General features: G+C 43.8%; 1 protein-coding gene across 1 annotated transcript; it reads left to right on the top strand.

Moving 5' to 3' along the window:
* The first annotated feature begins 428 nt into the window (after positions 1-428).
* On the top strand, positions 429-17799 carry Slga (proline dehydrogenase slgA). Its single transcript, XM_077414379.1, has 11 exons — positions 429-1733; positions 11493-11701; positions 12100-12281; positions 13717-13781; positions 13862-14046; positions 14135-14309; positions 14409-14519; positions 14616-14747; positions 14822-15021; positions 15113-15201; positions 15281-17799. The coding sequence occupies exons 1-11, from the start codon at positions 1332-1334 to the stop codon at positions 15484-15486; spliced, it is 1956 nt and encodes a 651-aa protein (XP_077270505.1). The 5' UTR covers positions 429-1331; the 3' UTR covers positions 15487-17799.
* The last annotated feature ends 670 nt before the right edge of the window (positions 17800-18469 follow it).

Raw genomic sequence — 18469 nt, 5'->3', positions numbered from 1 at the left:
AATCAAACGCGGATAGCAATAAAAGTGCAGTTTTAAGTAAATTGAGTATTATCGAGTCGTAAATATTATGTTTAAGAAACATCATAATCTCGTCATTATATTATTACTATAATTATGGAATAATTGACGCTCTTTCAATAATTCCCTCGAAATGCCTATCTTGACAGAAATAACCCCAGATAGTTCGGCGCCATTATGCGCAACACGTCACCGCGCACGTATCGGCGATCTCGCGCGAGAAGGGCAGCGAAGCGGGGATGAAGCGGGCCAATCGGAACGGCAGTCGCGAGCGCACGCCTCCGTCGACGGGCCAATCGGCGTCGCGGGAACGCGACGGCGTCGGCGGCGCGCTAATCGGGGGAGCGAGGCGCGTCGCGCGTCGACGAATTCCGATCGACGCGGCGCGGCGCGCGACGCGTTACCTATATTTAAGCCGTCCGCGGATCCGGTGGCCACGGGTACGCAACGCAGTCGGAACGTGGTGTCCCCGGCGAGCGAAAATCAATATTTCCGTCGCGTCGCGAGGACCGAGGAGAGCGCACAGCGGGCCGGTCGCCATTTGCCGTGCTATATTGCTCGCGCGCTCGACCGTTCGTCCCACGACGCGGGCCACGAGCCACGACCCACGACGACGGGACCGCTGCCGGCGCTGCCGCCGTCATCACCGGTCAGTCGCGCCTCGCGCCGCCTCGCTTCGCCTCGCCTCGCCTCGCCTCGCTTCGCCTCGCTTCGCGATTCTTGTCCACGTATACGTCCGTCGGTCCGTCGGTAGACACGCGCACCGCGCACGTCGACGAGTGTACTACGAGAAGAGAAGAGACCGAGCCAACGTCATCCAGTTGATCCAGTAGCAGCAGCAACAGCAGCAGCAGCGGCGGCGACGGCGGCGGCAGGATCCTGTTTCCTGCGCCTACATCACGCCTACAGCCTCGCCCGGCTCGATTTACCGTGCGAGCATCGTCGTCGGCGAGCCGATTATCCGCGCGATCGTCGCGACTTGTCCTTCGCTCTCCCTCCTTCTCTCATCCTTCTTTCTCTCTCCCGTCCCTCGACGCTCCGTCCGTCAACCTGAGGGAGAACCAAGCCAGCCTCGGTGAGAAGGTGATATCCCGTTTCGGTGGCGCGGAAGCCGCGTCGCCGACGGCCTCTCTCGCTCGCCAATAATTCGCTCTTCCCTCCCTCTCTCCCGTTCGCTCGCTCTTCCTCTCTCTCTCTCTCTCTCTCTCTCTCTCTCTCTCTCTCTCTCTCTCTCTCTCTCTCTCTCTCTCTCTCTCTCTCTCTCTCTCTCTCTTTCTCATCCGCCTCCCTTTCGTTGCCGCGCGCCGAAAACGATGGCGTTTCTGAGAAGTGTTCCGCGACGATGCTGCGCCGGCAAGAAGCTGGCCAAGTGCGGGGCGCCGCCGTTGGCCGTGGTCGGCCTCCTGGAGAACGCCGCGGCGACGGCGACAGCGGCAGCGGCGGCAACGGCAGCGGTTGCCAGGGCACCGCCGTCGTTGCGGCTGGTTGCACAGGTGCGTGGCTACGCGACCTCCTCCCCCTCCGCCGCCGCCACTGACGTCAAGAAGCAAGGACAGCAGCAACAATCGGCGCTGCCACGGCAGATCGACCCGCTCGATTTGAAGTTTAACGACCCGATCGCCTCGTTCAAAAGCAAGACCACCATGGAGCTGATGCGCGCCTACGTCGTCTACCAGATGTGCTCCATCGAGTACGTCGTGGAGCACAACATGAAGGTGAGGGAGAACCGCTTGTCTTGCTCGTTTAGGTTTAGGTTTAAGCTTAGACCCCTCGACCCAACTCCGTTCAGCTTGATTTCAGGCTACGTATATCTGCCTGCCTGCCTGCCTACCTACCTGCCTGCCTACCTGCCTGTCTGCCTGCGACACTTATTCGCATTGATATGGGTAGAATCTTTCATCTTTCCGTCGCTTGGCAAAGGAAGAGATTGAATCCAGGGCAGAAACGTGAAAAGTGAAAAGTTTCGCGTAACGATCACTTTCTATTGGTGTTGAATAGAAAGAGATAGTCGCACGTGAAATTTTGCACTTTTCACGTTTCCACTCTAGGAGAAAAGTCACGTGATCGCTGCCCAGAGGCGAGATTCCGTAACTCTTCAACGACGGTTTCGGTATCGTTGCGCAGCTTTTTTTACCACGTACAATATCTGCGCAACGATACCGAAACTGTCGTTAAGGAGTTACGGAATACCGCTACGGAAAACTGTATAGATCTATAGATAAATATTGCGCTAGTGAGCAATGATGGTTGAAGCGATCGCCGATTAAGCTAGTCGAAGCTAGTTCAAGCCGATTGTGCGAAATCGATCGGACGCAAGTTGATTTATCGTACGTCATAAAGTACATTCTTTCTGTTGAATGAAAAAAATCGAACTTATCCTTCGAAAGCCACCCTGGGGTCTCAGGGATCCTAACGAAAGTTTGGCACTATAATTTATATTTTTTTTACTAATTCTGAGATTGCTATCATAAATCTCAGAAAAAAAAACAAATAACATTACAATATCTTCATATTTTCGAAGTTTATAAGCAAAAAATGGCTGGGGTCCTCCAGACCCCATGTGGCCGGCTTACACGTATGCAAAAAATAAATGTGGCCTACGAGGGTTAAAATGCACCGCGATATTACGACTCAAGTTATTTTTCTTCCTTCTGTGAATGAAATGTGATGTAGAAAGGAATAGTGAAACGTTATTTCAAAGATAGTTAACTAACAAGTTGTAACTTCTTAGTTCTCTCTCTCTCTCTCTCTCTCTCTCTCTCTCTCTCTCTCTCTCTCTCTCTCTCTCTCTCTAATGAAGAATCTGTTCTTATTTTTAAATATAAACATTCATTTATTCTACTTCTCTCACACGGAACGTTGAAATGCAATACGAATTTAAATGACCCTGAATCTTCGAGCCATTTATAAACGACCATTTATATTTATATAAAACGATAAATGACGTGGAAATTCTCGGATGATTTACGAATAGCCGGAATCTTTTTCACAGTCGATTTAACTTCAAACGCGATAAGCTTTGACGATCTCGATAATTTAGCAATGTTCTCCTCGCGAAGGTTTTGACGCATCTGTACGGCACGCACCTGTCGCAGATGCATCTCACATATTCGGAAATGTGAATTTAACTTATTAAAATCTTCAGCCAGCGAGAGATCTAATCCCGGCTTGATTTCCAAGTCTAAACACGCGCGAAATAACGTCGGTCTCGCTTTGCAATTAATCACCGTATCGCTCAATTCGACAGGACGCGCTAATTACTCGAGCTTTCTAAGCGGCGCGGAATCCCGCGCGTAAGTTATGACGTAATCGTCGCGAGGTAAATAGCCGGTCGCGACGGTACGAGTTAGCACTAACCTTGGTTAACGTGCCTCTCACCTGATCTACGTTATCACGGAATATTTCGGGAAGGACGTCGCTTTCTAGGGCAGTCTAGGGTGGTCTCCCTGTGATCTGAAAAGCGGGTCAGAGAGGTTGACGCTCGATCGGGGACGGATTTCCGATAGCGGAACGACAACCGGCGCAACGCGTCCCGCGGGAGTCGCTCGCGATATCGCCCGAGGTAGAGAGCCTCTGCCTATAAATAAGAGACTGGCTATAAGACATCCAGTTTTGATTGTTCCGCCAGTTTTGTCAAAAGCGAGAGAACGGAAAGAGAAAGAGAAATAAGAGAGAAAGAAAAAACGAGATATATGAATATATAAATATATCCTTCTCTCTCGCACGATTTTGACAAAACTGGCTCTTATAGGATCACTAGCCCGAGCTGGGCCTCGGGATAGCATTTCGTTTTTGCGGTAGGTCGATCGCGGTAACTTTCCAGGGGAAGGGGTCCAAGTATCGATTTACCGTCTTTCTAATCGCGTCGCTCGATCCTGCCTGGCCGGCCGATCGATAAATCTATCACGATCGCGCGATAACCGTGATCTTGAACGTAACTGATAACGACGCCGCGGACCTTGAGACCTTGGAAAAGAAGGAAACGCGAGGATCCATCTTTTTCTTCCTCGCGTCTCGCGGCGATCCTTCGTCCTCTTCGCCGAAACTTATTTCCGTCAAGTCGCCCCGACAATGGTGTGGCACGACGCGACTTTATTGATTTCGCCGGACACATCGGATCGACCTAGGAATTTTGCCGCGAACCATCGCCGCCGTCTCCACCGGGGGCAATTACATAACCGCCGCGCGTCCAAGGATAGACGCGTAGTACGTTCCGCCACGCGGAATCCAATCGCGATTTCCTTACGTTCAGAGAGTCGCCGATTCCGCCGATTTTTCAACCATTACGGCACGATGCAGCAATTCCTGCGCGCATGTATGCGCTCCTAAGTAACGACTTGGCTGAATTCGAATTACTATTGACCAAATTGGTTTACTTAATGAGCACGATTAATTGCCAACGAATCGCTGATCGACATTCCCGTAAAATTACCAGTCGAATAAAATTACTTGTTTCTCAGTTTATCGCTGAAACGACGTATTTCACGCATGTTACGAAGTAAAATCAACACGCTCTTCGCATTCGCATAAGTATCCCGAGTAACGACGAGTATCCTGGCATTTATCTTAATTTGAGTTTGCAAATTATATGCAATTATAGATAACCATGTTGATCTATTTTTGTATAAACGTTTCGACGTAAAAACTGGCACGAAGAGTTTTGAAAAGGCGTTTTTAATTTGTGTACGTTCTCCGCGAGAATTTCATAAAAACAAGGATCATCATTTAGATATTTCTTTTAATTAGTTTCGTACACAATTGCGCACTCATCGTACGTAATTGCGAGGAAGTAATTAAGTACGTATAACTCACTTAGTTTTTCTATCGCGCTCGCAAAGCAAGGTGCAACGTAATATGACAATTGTTATTGGATACTTTGTAAGAAACGTGGTCGTGCCTTCGTTTTTCTGAATGTTCGCTTTCAGAGAAGTCGACCGCGTTATAGATTTTCCGCGTTTGCGCGCACGTGGTCGTTGCGGAATACATCTTGACATTCGCGAACGGTACGAAATAATACGTCTGTCTAGCTGTCGAACTTTACGTAACGTAAAATTCATTACGTCCGTCGACCGCGCGCAATCGCTCGCGGTAAATCATCTAAAACCGGATGTATATATACGTTGCGCCGCGTTGTTCGATTAACGTCTCGGTCATTCGACGTGGCATAATTCAGCGTCGCGACGCTAATTGTAAAACGTGTCGTGTTTTCCCTTTACGGTCGAGAAATATTTTTCCGAACGCGACGGCGAGCTATTTCCCTTTTCGTATCGATCGTGCCCGTTCCAATGTCGCGATTCTCCGCCGGTTCGCCGCGAGTCGTAACAATTCTCATCGCGGCGGACGAGCCATATATCGGGCCGAGCCCGAGCGTGTTCTCGATGGATTACAAGGAAGCCGTAGATGCGACGTAAAATAAAAAATGTCACGGGAAAATTGGCTAGCGATAATTGCACCGAGCCGGGACAATTAGCGCGGCTTTGATTTTATCACGACGCTCTTATCACGATAGTCTTTCGACTCGTTAATACCGCGAGAGGTAAATCTATTGTTAACTCGATAGCGCGATAAAAAAGGTTAATATTAATAAAAATATATTAAGAAAAGAAGAAAGATCTTCTCTTCAAACCGCGGATTGCTCGTCGCAGCGAAGCTTTCTACTTTTCCATCGAAAAAGCTTTTTTCGAAATCTAAAAGGTCAAAAGATCAGAATGGTCATAAGAAGGAATGCGTTTTTCGAGACACTCGGTTAATTCCATGAGAAACCGCAGAGAGGAATTCGCGTGCAGGCAGACCTTCGCACATCTACGTGGATCACGAGCGAAAAGTGCACGAGAACGTTACGGCGCGAAGTCGCGTATCGCTCGCCGACACCGATGCAACCCTGAGAACGTGACCTGACCTCAGGGGGGGACGTTGGCTGCCTCGTTCTCTCGAGCCAGACTCCGCTCAGACGGTGTGCCAGACCAAGCGGCACCTCCCATACGCTTATTCCATAAATATTACACACGATCGAGCACGCCGGCAGCGCGAATTGGAAAATGATAATTCGTAAAAATGATTTTGAAAGTGAACAGTTTTAACACAAACGTATGAGATAAACTTAAAATTTAACTGCATGGACAAACTCGATGTAACGTTTAGGATGATCGTGGTCAATCTCTTCGAATAAATACGAAAGCTTTCAAGCTTGTTTATCGCACCCCGCTTCTCGGTTAGTAGATCGCGACCAGATCGAGAAATATATCTTTTTCTTATTTTTTTCCTCAGTGTAATTGCCAGTGTTATTCCCTTGCGCACATGTAATTATGTTTTCCAACAGCCAATAAGCGCTGCGTGGAAGATCGATCTTCGTGGGTCGCCGCGCTGAGAAATAATGCGGGTCACGGGTCACTTGTAGCACGTTGAAGATTTTAGAATGTATCCTTAGAATTTAGAAGAGAAAGAAGAGAGAGGATACGGAGAGTTGGTATTTGGACAGTTTGATGACATCGAATTGGCAACTAGCTGAGGCCCGATTTATCTATTCGGCCCTGATCGCACAGCTCTTGCATCTTTCGCGAATTATTACGCTTTCGCGCTGCTTTCGTTATGCAACGCTCTACGATAAATCGCTCGGCGTCACTGCGTCTGCCGCTCCCGTTTTTCGCGCATCGATTGAACTGTCTCTCGGTCGCCTCTTCTCGAACTCACTGGCGTGGACGCGTCTTCGAGAAGCACTTTTCGTGTCCTTCACTTGAACTCCCACTTGATACATCTTCCTTCGATTGCAGGTATTATCTAACGATATTAAATTGCACGTCTCTCATCTCTCGCTTGACTAGCGTAAAAAATCGGAGCAGCTCCAATTCCCAAAAAATGGATCGTTCCTGATACAGAGCTTCCTGACCTCTTTGCACGAGGTTGCTTGCGTGTTTCAGGGCAAATCCAGCGAAACATATATCGTTTCTGGCGCGGCAGTTGGGTAAACGAACTGACGGACCGACAGGTATTCCTTTCCTTCATCGGTCTCTCTTGGTCGGTACGTCTGTTCTAAAAACAGAAACTTCTCCAGATACGCTCTTGACATACCCGGATTTCGGTCAACTCCGGCGCGCCGCGCACATGTGAGTCTTCCGGCTGGTATGACGTAGGAAGTGGGAACGCGACACGAGAGTGGTCATATGTCGTGTCAATCACGCGGGCAGTCTTACACGTGTGCGCTGGTGACGAGCTGGCCGATCGGTATAACGACACGTACAAGTAATCCCAAGGCTGTCCAGTCGTCTGGCGCCTCCTTGTGCGATCAAGGACGCGGACGAACGGATGGATTGACCTCCAACGAGTAGCCACGTCGATCCTAGTCGAACCGCTCGCCTAAATGCCAGCTCCTACGTCTCTCTCGACCCTACTGTAATGTTCCTCTCTCACTTTTTTCTTCCCCCAATTGCGATTCTAAAAATACCACCGTTAGATCCCGCCGTCAGTGGGCAGTAATAATTGAAGAAAATGACATGCTCGTCTCTCGTCTCTCTTATAAAAAGAAACACTCGTTTAAATAATGAAATGGAATGTATTGAAGAATTCAACTTGAAGATTAGGATTAGAGTATCATTGAGAATCAATTCAACTTAAAAATTAATTAGGATGAATCATTTTGAGATATCCAGTGAGACATTCCGCGGAACTCGGCGGAATGATTGTTTAGATTAAATGGATTGGCAAAGAATTAAAAATAGACGGTTTCATCGATGTCGATCGGCGTTTCTGAAACAAATCGCCATTATCGATATTATTTCAAGTACATCACGCGCCTCTTAACTGTCGCAGGTTTTCCCCGATTATTTACAGACGCGCACAATAATGCTCGCCTATCATTCTACAGGATAACTCGATCTTTCGATATGATCGACGTCAGATGACTCGCCGAATCTGAAGTGCAAAAAAGAAATTAGTTCTCAGTCCGAATCATTCGGTGTCTCGCTAATATAAATCAGAAATTACGACGACGATAAGAGAGAATGTTATTAAAATACCGAAGAATGCAACTTGACTTTCGAGGTGGTTCGCGGCCAGGAATTTTTCTAGATCGATCGTCAGCTTGAGTCGCAACCCGCGTATCGCCGCATCGCGTTCTCCAGTTGCACTATCGACGAGACGTTGATAATAGATATATATAGTTCGACGAACCGTGCGACTACCAAGAACTGCATTTATCACTGTCAAACCGTAATAACATACGTATGTGTCGTTCTCGATAAACATATACTTGAGGTGTAAGTGGGAAGAATGTAGGTATATAGTGTTGTAATTTAATTTGATGTTAGAATAATGTTTCTCGTTTGCATTACCTAAGCCGTACGAAGTGGTGGTCTCGAATTGTCTTACCGGTCCTAGTTGTATAACATCATTTTCGAACAATGTGCGAGCTGGCCCGAGCTGGTCCAAGCTGGTTTTGGCACACAGCAGCGACTCCGATTAATCTCGCGCGGCTACATAACGCGACGTCGCGTTGCGTCGGTGACAAAGTCGACTTTTGTAAACCTATATGTATAGATTCGCGGGAGGCCGATCAGCTGAGAGTGCTGAGACATATTCGCGATCAGCGTAATTCTACTCGCTTTTCTAAGTGGACGAAATTCAAAGAGAACACAAACATAGTTACAACATCGTGCGAGAAACTCGTCACCAGACGTCACAACAGCATGGGAAAATTTATCAAGCGATTTATGCAGGCACGCACTCTGTTTAGGCTTATCAATAGGTATATATAACGTTGGCAAACGTTTCGGTGAGCTCCGGGAGGCCCTCGAGTTTGGCAAACATAACAATGACTTAAGTGGCGACGTTAAGTACATACACCGTCGTCCGTGTAACGTGTATCGACCTGCCTATCTGTTTGCGTAGCACTTAAGAATTCGCATTTCCAGTTTGCTTTGAATTATTACTTCGATTACGAGCTATCCTATTAATTGCAACTACTTACAGTCACGGAGTATTTATGTGTTCGCGTCTAGCGAACGATTAAAACTTTTTTTCTAACCGTCGATTTTTGTTGTTCTGTAATTTATCACAAATTACTATCGCAATTTAATTGGAATGTAAACTTTATACCACGTGACTCAATCATTATTATAGATTTTGTGAAGCATATACGAAAAGTTTCTCAGGGCAATGAAGCGAGAAGTCTTATGAATGACGGTAAAAGTAGAACCGACTTCCAGGCGTGCCGCGTCGCTGGTTTTCGCTGCATCCCAATTTTATTTCTACGATTTCATCTGACGAAACCCGAGCGGATCGATAAGGGGAAAGGATTGTAATCAGCGACTTCTTCCTGTTGTCGCAAGATTGTTTCTATTTTAACAATCTGACTAATCGTCCTTCCTTTCACGTGAGCTTGCATTACGCATTTCATTGCGGAATATACCTCTTGCCGCTTATTTCTCATCAGATTCGGCTAATCTGATGAGAGATAACTCACGCGTCTCGCCGATTTATATCGCGAACGTCAAGTTTATTTTTATCTGGAAATTCCTTTACTCGCGGATCAATCGCTTCCTTCGCTTGGAGAGCGATAGATTTTTTCTATAATCACCCAAGTTTTTTAGGAGCGATCGGAGCTGCAGGTTTTCGCGCTCGTTTCTCTATGCAAAGATATAAATAGGTGAGATATGCGTGCATATACCTATATAGAAAGGAAAATACCGTCGCGATAGAAGGGGTAAACAGGTCCAGCAAACCATCCGGGCCGCAATTCGACACACCGATGAAATGGTTATACTTTGACATTTCCATACATATATTACACTCAATAAAATCTAAAAGACCGACGTGCCTACGATCTACGATATCGCAATTTCGCAACGCTATGAATCACAGAGTGTAAATTATGACTGATTATTGTTAGCATCGAGCAATTAACGTTATAGCTTTGGCTCTCATAAATATATATATTCGTATACACGACGTGTTTATATTCATCTGTGTACGCGCGCGTGTACCGCTTGTCTCTATACGCGTGGAAATTCACATATACCCCGTCATAATTTATATTTTATCTCCTGCTACCTACGTGCAAGTAACAAAATTGTTATGATTTTATAAAATTGTGTGAAAGCTGCATTTTTTATTTTTAAACTTTTTAAAATGCTATTGAAAATTTTTATTATCTTTCTCTTTATGTCTCTTACATATTTTTCATCTTACGTATTGGACCCCTTTTGCACTTTATATTCATATTCTTTTGCTTCCTCATAGAGGAAGCTTTGTAATGGTGAAAAATTTTTTTTTCGAGATTTTGATGGAAATAGGTTTAGAATGTTCTAAAATGTCGAAAAATCATATTAGTAAAAAATGTCCGGAAGTATGTATGTATGTGTGTGTGTGTGTGTGTGTACGGATTTTTGTACACGCATCTACTTCTACAATTTTTTAGATACCAGTTTGAATTTTTGCACACAAATAGAGTATTATAGAAAGTATGTCCTCCTCAAATTTTATTGAAATCGGTCTACCGGTATAGATTTTATGCAGATTTTCCTTTTTTTGAAAAATGTGTTTTACGCTGCCGCTTTCTCAATATTTGAGATAGCGATTTATTTTTAATTTTATTATGTTTTCCAGTTTTTTCTACCCCTATATTTCATATATAATTCATTAAAATTTGATTGATCAGATCTCGTATTACACACATTTGAAATTTCGAAGAATTTGTACATACATAGAAGCTTTATAAAACTTGATCTGATCAACCAAATTTTAACCAATTATATATGAAATAGGGGTAGAAAAGACTGGAAAATATAATAGAATTAAAAATAAATCGCTATCTCAAATATTTATAATATCGGGCTGATTTTTTTTATCGATAAAGTATTGTTTTAGTTTTTAAGTGGACAAGTATTTTTAGTATTTTTTAGTGAATGTATATAATTATTTACGCAGTCCCCAAAAGAGTTAAGTGTGAAATCAGAACCTTTGCTAACAAAGCTTCCTCTATGAGGAAGCCAAAACAAATAAATACCGATAATTATACCTCGAATAAATAAAAACTTGCACACTTAGGAACTATGAGGAAGCAATGTGCAAGTTTCTACTTGCACAATTAAAAACTACGAGGAAACAATGTGCAAGTTTCTACTTGTTTTTAAATTCGACTATGACTTTTAATGACAGGAGGGATGAAAGGGTCAACGGCGTACTATTCCCGGGGGCGAGCATTTCGTTCGTCGGGGGATCGATATGCGGATCTTACGTAATCGTTAGGTGCAATTTAACCCACATTTTTATTTTGCGAGGGCGTACCTACTGCCTACAATAACGTTTTCGTCTCTCCGCGCGATTACGCAATGCTCGCCCCGAAGCTGACTCTCGAACGAAGAATTAGCTGCGATTTTATTTTTACATTTTTTTTCTTCATCCTCGCGCGCATTACGTTACTGATTGTGAGCTTCGTCAACGAAATGCTGAGTATGTCTCAATGGTTGAATTTTGTACAGTTTATGAAACTGGCCAAGGCAATGCTGGGTGAAAAGCTGTTCACGAAGCTCATGAAGGCGACGTTCTACGGTCACTTCGTCGCCGGCGAAGACGAGGTGCAGATCACACCTGTCTTAAATAGGCTGCGGCAATTTGGCGTTAAACCGATCCTCGATTATTCCGTCGAGGAGGACATCTCGCAGGAAGAGGCCGAGCGGCGCGAGATCCAGTAAGTTATTTGCTTTACATATTTTCGCGATCGTGATTATTGCGTGATGATGATCCTTTTTATTTTTCGTACGGCGTCCTTGCGAGAGCAACGCCGCTGTTCCGTAGCTCGAGTCCCGTCGTCAAGTGTGAAATTTAAACCTGCGTATCGCTTTACCGAACTAATATCGGATATAGCTCTCTATTTACATCCTCTTATCTTCGCTTCTGTGCGTGAAAAAGAGATTGGACTTTAATTTCCATCGGTATACGTGATTGAACACAAGCAATCCGTAGAGATGGAAAAAAAATCGAGAGTGACATCTAAATAGAAAAAAATCTAATGCAGAGAGGCGCGGGTTGCGATGATAAAGAAAGTGTCCAAACACCCGCCGAATATTCGGTATTCTTCCATTTCAGAGCCTCGGTGTCGGAGGCGGGCGACGAGAAGAGGGAGGGCCCGCTGAAAAAGTATCACGTGGAGAAGTCGTTCGCCGATCGGCGATACAAGGTGTCGTCGGCCAGGACATATTTCTACCTGAACGAAGCGTCGTGCGAGCGAAACATGGATATATTTATCAGGTGTCTGGAGGCTGTGGCGAGTGAGTCACGGACTTTATTTTTGGCCTTCTGTAGCATTTTAAAATCCTTCCTAATCCTCGAGATCGCCATCTTTGACGGCGCCGGCGCGACATTGAGCTATACAGGATGTCTATCACAGTCCGGCTTAGAATTGATTTTTCGCTTGAGCTTCTTGAACTTAAATAATCGTGAAGTTAAATAATAAAAATATTTTTGCCGACATGTAAATTAGAAGTTTATATTTTTTTTTATCGTTTCGATCTATCTCGTCAATTAACGTAAATAGACAACGAAGATTAAATTCGTGTAAAGCGCCACAGACCGATCTCTTCCGCATTATCCAGGCTTTTTTTTTCAATACCCCTTGACCTTCTTCGGATATTCGAACGATGTAGGTGGCCGAACGGGTCACGTATCGCCATCCATGGAAATCAATACTCATCCGATTTACTATCTGTTAAGATTACTGCATTGTTATATAACTTGATCTTCACGTGATTACTATTACACGAGCGCGATTATCGATTCGCTGATTACGTGGAGATTAATATTCGCTGCGTGATACTAATTCGAGCGCTGCTCGTAAATGGACAATCAAAAATGTGTGCGAAGATATATGAAATAAATGAACTGACTGAACGAGTTGAGCAATTAGAATAAAATGAAAACTTAAAGTTACGTTTAATCGAATTTAATGAAACTGTGTAACATGGCGGAGAGGTTGTTTCCCGAGGGAGGGGTAATAGCGTAATTAAGGGGGCGCGACTCGAACGTCACGAAGTCGCGTGCAACATCGATCGCCGCCTTCAACGAATTTTCTATTCTCGTTGACGCGAGAGCACACGCCTTTTCCCGATGACGTGTGTTACGTTGAGTAGTATATACAAAATATGCCAGTGCGAGAGAAAGAAGGAGAAACAGCGCGCGTGCTCTCACCGTCGCCGATGACGACGATGGAATGGATCTTTCGAAATTCCACGAGTCAGGCACAGGCCAGTCGTAACTCGGCTATAAATATCGGTACGTGAGCGGATCACCGTTTGCGCTTTTCGCCCAAAATTATGTGACGTAACGTGTCGGAGACATTTAACGGACATAAAGCTGTCATCGGTTGATTAATGTCTAAGAAATAGAGAGGAAAATAAAAAAGTCGATATATACTCCAGATAAAGAATATTGCTTCGTAAACTTACTAACTTTTACAGAGGATGAAGTTAAGACTCTACAACTGAAATATCCCTCCTCCCAGAATATTACCACTCATGCCCAAGCCGATCCTTATCCCGGTAAGAAGACACTACTTCCCTTCTTTCCCCTGGAATCTTCTCCATATCTCCACATCTTTTCTATCATCTTGAAATATCAAGCGCTTTTGTGCGCGCTCTTTCTTTTACGAAAAAATAATCGATTTAATTAACGCTATAACATGACGTAACACGAAATATATCCTTGCAGGCGCTTCGATGGGAATGGGCATCACAGCCGTTAAATTAACGGCGCTTGGTCGGCCGCAGCTTCTGGTTAGTAACTTTATTTTTACCGCTGACTTTAATCGTCCAGCTGTAAACTTATGATTGTAATGAAATAATTTTTGTTTCAGCTGCAATTGTCAGAGGTAATTATGCGCGCACGGCAGTATACGTCCGACGTTATTGGCGGGGAGGGTGCCGTTCTGACGCATCACGCGAAGCCTGATGATTTCAGGAAAAAGTTCGAGGAGGCACACATCAAAGACGAGGAATCGGTGCAAAAGTTCCTTCAAAAAATTCAGTCGGATAAGGAAGGGTACGAGATTCAAAATCAAGAATAGAAGCGCGACCTTTTAATACTTACAGAACGATATTGTAAGCACAATGGATATTTTTGTCCACAGTGTGATTCACCTTTTTCCGTGGAGCGGTATTCTAGACGAAAATTACGAACTGAGCGAAACGTTCCAAGTACCTGATATTAAGACGGGCAAGATGGTCAGGCTGATGTCACAACTCACGTCCAAGGAAGAGGAAATGTTTAGGAACATGATCAGGCGTCTAAACACTATCGTCACGGTATGCGTTAAGCAATGAAATTTTTATATTAATTTTGAAGTTCATTTATAATGAACTTCAAATTATAACAAGACTATTTATAATTTTTTTTGTTTACAGGTGGCTGACAATTTGGATGTTCGTATCATGATAGATGCAGAGCAGACGTACTTCCAACCGGCCATTTCTCGCCTGACCCTGGAGATGATGCGCAAGTACAATACAAAAAAGGTAATGTCCTAACGTTCTCAGGGGATCGCGACGTTATCACTTAGCTACTTTTCAGTGAATGATATTCTCACTGCCAAATGTCGGTCTACTTCTCAGGCTGTGGTATTCAACACTTACCAGACGTATCTACAAGAGGCATATAACGAGGTGAAAACGGATCTCGAACAGGCGGAACGCCAAAATTTTTATTTTGGTGCTAAACTCGTTCGCGGCGCGTACATTGAGCAGGTTTGTAAACATTTCTCGTATTTTTTGAATTAATTTTGCTGAATGGCGCGAAATACCGAAGAGTTCTTATCCAGGAAAGGGCAAGAGCGGCAGCTATGGGTTATCCAGATCCCACGAATCCAACGTTTGAGGCGACGACCGAGTCCTATCATAAGACGCTCATGGAGTGCCTGAGGCGGATGAAACAGTACAAGGATAAGGGAGAAGATCCCAAGAAAATAGGAATTATGGTTGCCTCGCACAATGAAGACACCGTGCGTTTCGCGATCGAGAAGTAAGTTTCGCCGCGATTCAGTTCTATCTTTATTCTTGCTGCGAGAGAATATCAGCGTGTATATACAAAATATCTTTCTACGTTTTTTTAGAATGAAAGAAATCGGAATTTCGCCGGAGGATAAAGTCATATGTTTTGGTCAGTTATTAGGAATGTGCGACTACATAACATTTCCATTGGGTATGCAATAATTGTTTAAGCTCAAATGTTTTTCTCACGATGAGGTAAAGTATACACATGCATTGAACAAAATTTCCAGGTCAAGCCGGTTACTCCGCGTACAAGTACATCCCATACGGACCGGTTAAGGAGGTGTTGCCGTACTTGTCGCGGCGCGCACAAGAAAATCGGGGCATACTGACGAAGATCAAAAAGGAGAAACGCCTATTATTGAATGAAATCACGAGACGTATAGTGCGCGGAAAGATCTTTTACAAACCCAAGGGCAATTACACTCCGGTTTGAGCAGTCAATTTAGTTGCACACAGACAGAATTTTAAGTATCAAATTTAAGTAGTGATTGTAAATTATCGAGAACTCTCCTGAAAGTACTTGATGCGGGCACTTCGGATTGAAGTAACTTGACAGACCTGTTACTGTGGTACTCGGAAGAAAGAGAGAGAGAGAGAGAGAGAGAGAGAGCGCGCGTCGTGCGCGCTGCGCGCAGGAGTGTGTACGTGAGACTTAAGGGTATACGCAGTGTTGTCTATTACGTAAAAATCGCCTTAGTGTTGTATTGTCGAATGTACCGATGCTCAAAGCTGCTGAGTAAAGCTACAGTATGTATTTGTTGCTCGTTTCGTTCGTCGTTATTAAAGAAGATGCTAGTGATTGTGTTATAATTTAGTTTCACTCACGAGAAGGTGTTTTCACAAAGATCGAGCAAAGAAAGTTTAAAACCAATCAACTCTTTCCATGGTTAATGCGTAAATTATCAATGGTTTTTTAACGATATTTTCTGTGCACAGTATTAAGGATCGACCAGATCGATCAACGGCTTTTTTTTGCTATAAACGCAACGACGATGACGATTGGTAATCTTACGTCGGTGTTTTTAGCACATTTGCGTTCTTTTCAAGTTTTACAAGTTTCTTTAAGAATCTCGTCGAATATTTTCCATGTGTACATAATACACGCGCGCATATATTATTTATGATTCGTGTTCACCTAAATGTCTTATCGTCCATAGTATCGGTAACATTAAAAAGGAAGGGAGGGGGGGAATAGGAAGAAACAAAGGACATTGCGCATAAATCAAGATGTAATTGTACGATTTGCTACCATCTCAACGATTATCGCTCACGTGAACGTAAAACTGTTTAAAGCATTCGCGATGCATATAGCAATCTTACCAAGAAGATTGATAGTAACTGCATCGCGTGCGCTTCCATTAAGCGTAAAACGTCGCTGATGAGCGTTTTAATATGTGGAGAAATGACCATGTTTGGATAAATGAGAAGAGATTAATAACACGCGTATTACGAAAAGATAGTTTTTAGGAGTGCGATGAGATAACAGGGTGAAAGTATAATAAAATTCAGGGGTATCTTAGCGAGAGACGTGCTTTAGCACGAAGCAGGAAAGAGGAAGAGAGAAAGGGAGACAGAGTCGTTCTTCGTAGTGCACGCGTCTCGAGTCACGTGAATACAAAAGTGATTTTGGGCTGGCTAACGAAAGTCGGAGAGATCTGCGAGAAACGCGATATTTCTTTTGTGATACGTTAATAGCCGTAGTTAAGCCACACAATACACGAGATATTAGTCCCACTTCGCTTCAGCCTAAAATTGCTTCTCGAGTTACAAGATAATTCGTAAGAAAAGCGTATACGGCGCCGTTGGAGGACACCGCAAATATTGTTGGTAATAAAAAAAAAAAGATGTGCGTTCAGTGCACTCATCCTCATTGTTTCTTTCCAAGGAAGAAGACAAAGGACTGTTTTAAAAACAATAAATTCATGCCGTTATTCGAATAAGAGTTTTAAGTATTAACGAATCCTTTTCTCATCCGTCGTGAGAAAAATTACATCTCGAAGGAAGAAATTTATCGGAGATTAGGCTATGATATCTGATTAATGAAAGAGAGAATTGCGTCCAGTCTGATGCGTTTCGTATAATTTAGCGTTACTCGACGATGTCGATGCGGGACGGTAAATCGCGACTTCGAAAATTACGATCATGCAATCAACGATCAGTAAGTTACGATATAATTTAGCCTGTAAGATTGTACAAGCGTTTCCGAGGAGGTTGCGTAGCGCATTCTGATATTCTTAGGCCAGTATTTCCTTTATACTCGCGATAGACGACTCAATAATGTACTTCTCCAATCGGTAGTACTATTACTATCCTTATTTTCTTTTTTTTTCTAGCTCGCAGATTGTCGTCAAACTATACTCAATCATTTCGTTTCTCTGGACGATCTATACGCGAGTGCAGTCATTTGTGATCTCCTCTCTTTTTGCTGTATACGTTATGCGAGAGCGTTTACGTTCAGAATATGTGTGTATGTAGCCTACATTTATACACGAATGTAATAACCCAAACGAGATACGTTTGCGTAGGGTATTTACTCGCTTCGTAGAGACGCACTGCGTGCGCGACATTGATCGATTCGCGAGAGGAAAGAAAAGGAAGGAAGAATTATATATATATATATATCGAGTCTAGAGCGAGTCTAAAAATTTCGCTGTGAATCATGTGTGTAAATGCTGGAAGAAAGAGAAAAGGAAAATGAGGAACATGATCAATGAAGAAATAAATAAAGGGGCATTGTTACAAGTTACACGGGCTAATAGCTAAAATCTAAAATGTTTCCATGTGTCTATGTGGTATACCGGATGTCCGTGGATGCGTGCGTGCGTGCGTGTATCTATGCGTGTATGCGGGTATGTATGTGTGTATATTTCTAAACGTTATACATTGACAAATTCGATTGAGATTCAAGGCTTTCTTCAAAGCCGGCTAACTCGTGCCCTGTCACGCTCTCGCGAGAACGCGAGCTTCTACTCGCGGTCCCGTTAAGACGTAAAATGCTGACAATAACTTAGATAGACAATGTTGATGTATATATAAATATATGTATATATATATATACATATACAAACGTAATAGGTGTATGAGTTCTGTCACTCGCATTTATGTCACTCATTGGAAGTTAGAAGAGAGTGGAGCGTGAGACCGATGATGCGTCCCGAAGATATGAAGGTGTTTATCAGAAACCGATGAAGAAACGTCGCGAAACTTCCGAGTACTCTAATTCGAGTGCTCGGCGTTTTACTGCCAAAGCGTTCGAGTGACAACGAGATATTAATCCATTGCTATCCTTTTTAGTCGAATTTCCCAGTAGTTTTGCGTTCTAAGATTTGTGGAGGTGATTTCGCCAATCTTCTCTTCTACTTTTTATTTTCTAAAAGATCGTTCTCTCTCTTTTTACGTGCAATTCTTTCTTTTTG

This window comes from Temnothorax americanus, unplaced genomic scaffold (assembly GCF_048541705.1).
Source record: "Temnothorax americanus isolate GAGA-0224 unplaced genomic scaffold, ASM4854170v1 Scaffold36, whole genome shotgun sequence".
NCBI lineage: Eukaryota > Metazoa > Arthropoda > Insecta > Hymenoptera > Formicidae > Temnothorax > Temnothorax americanus.
The sequence above is the reverse complement of the archived record's forward strand: the minus strand, read 5'-3'. Positions and strand labels throughout refer to the sequence as shown.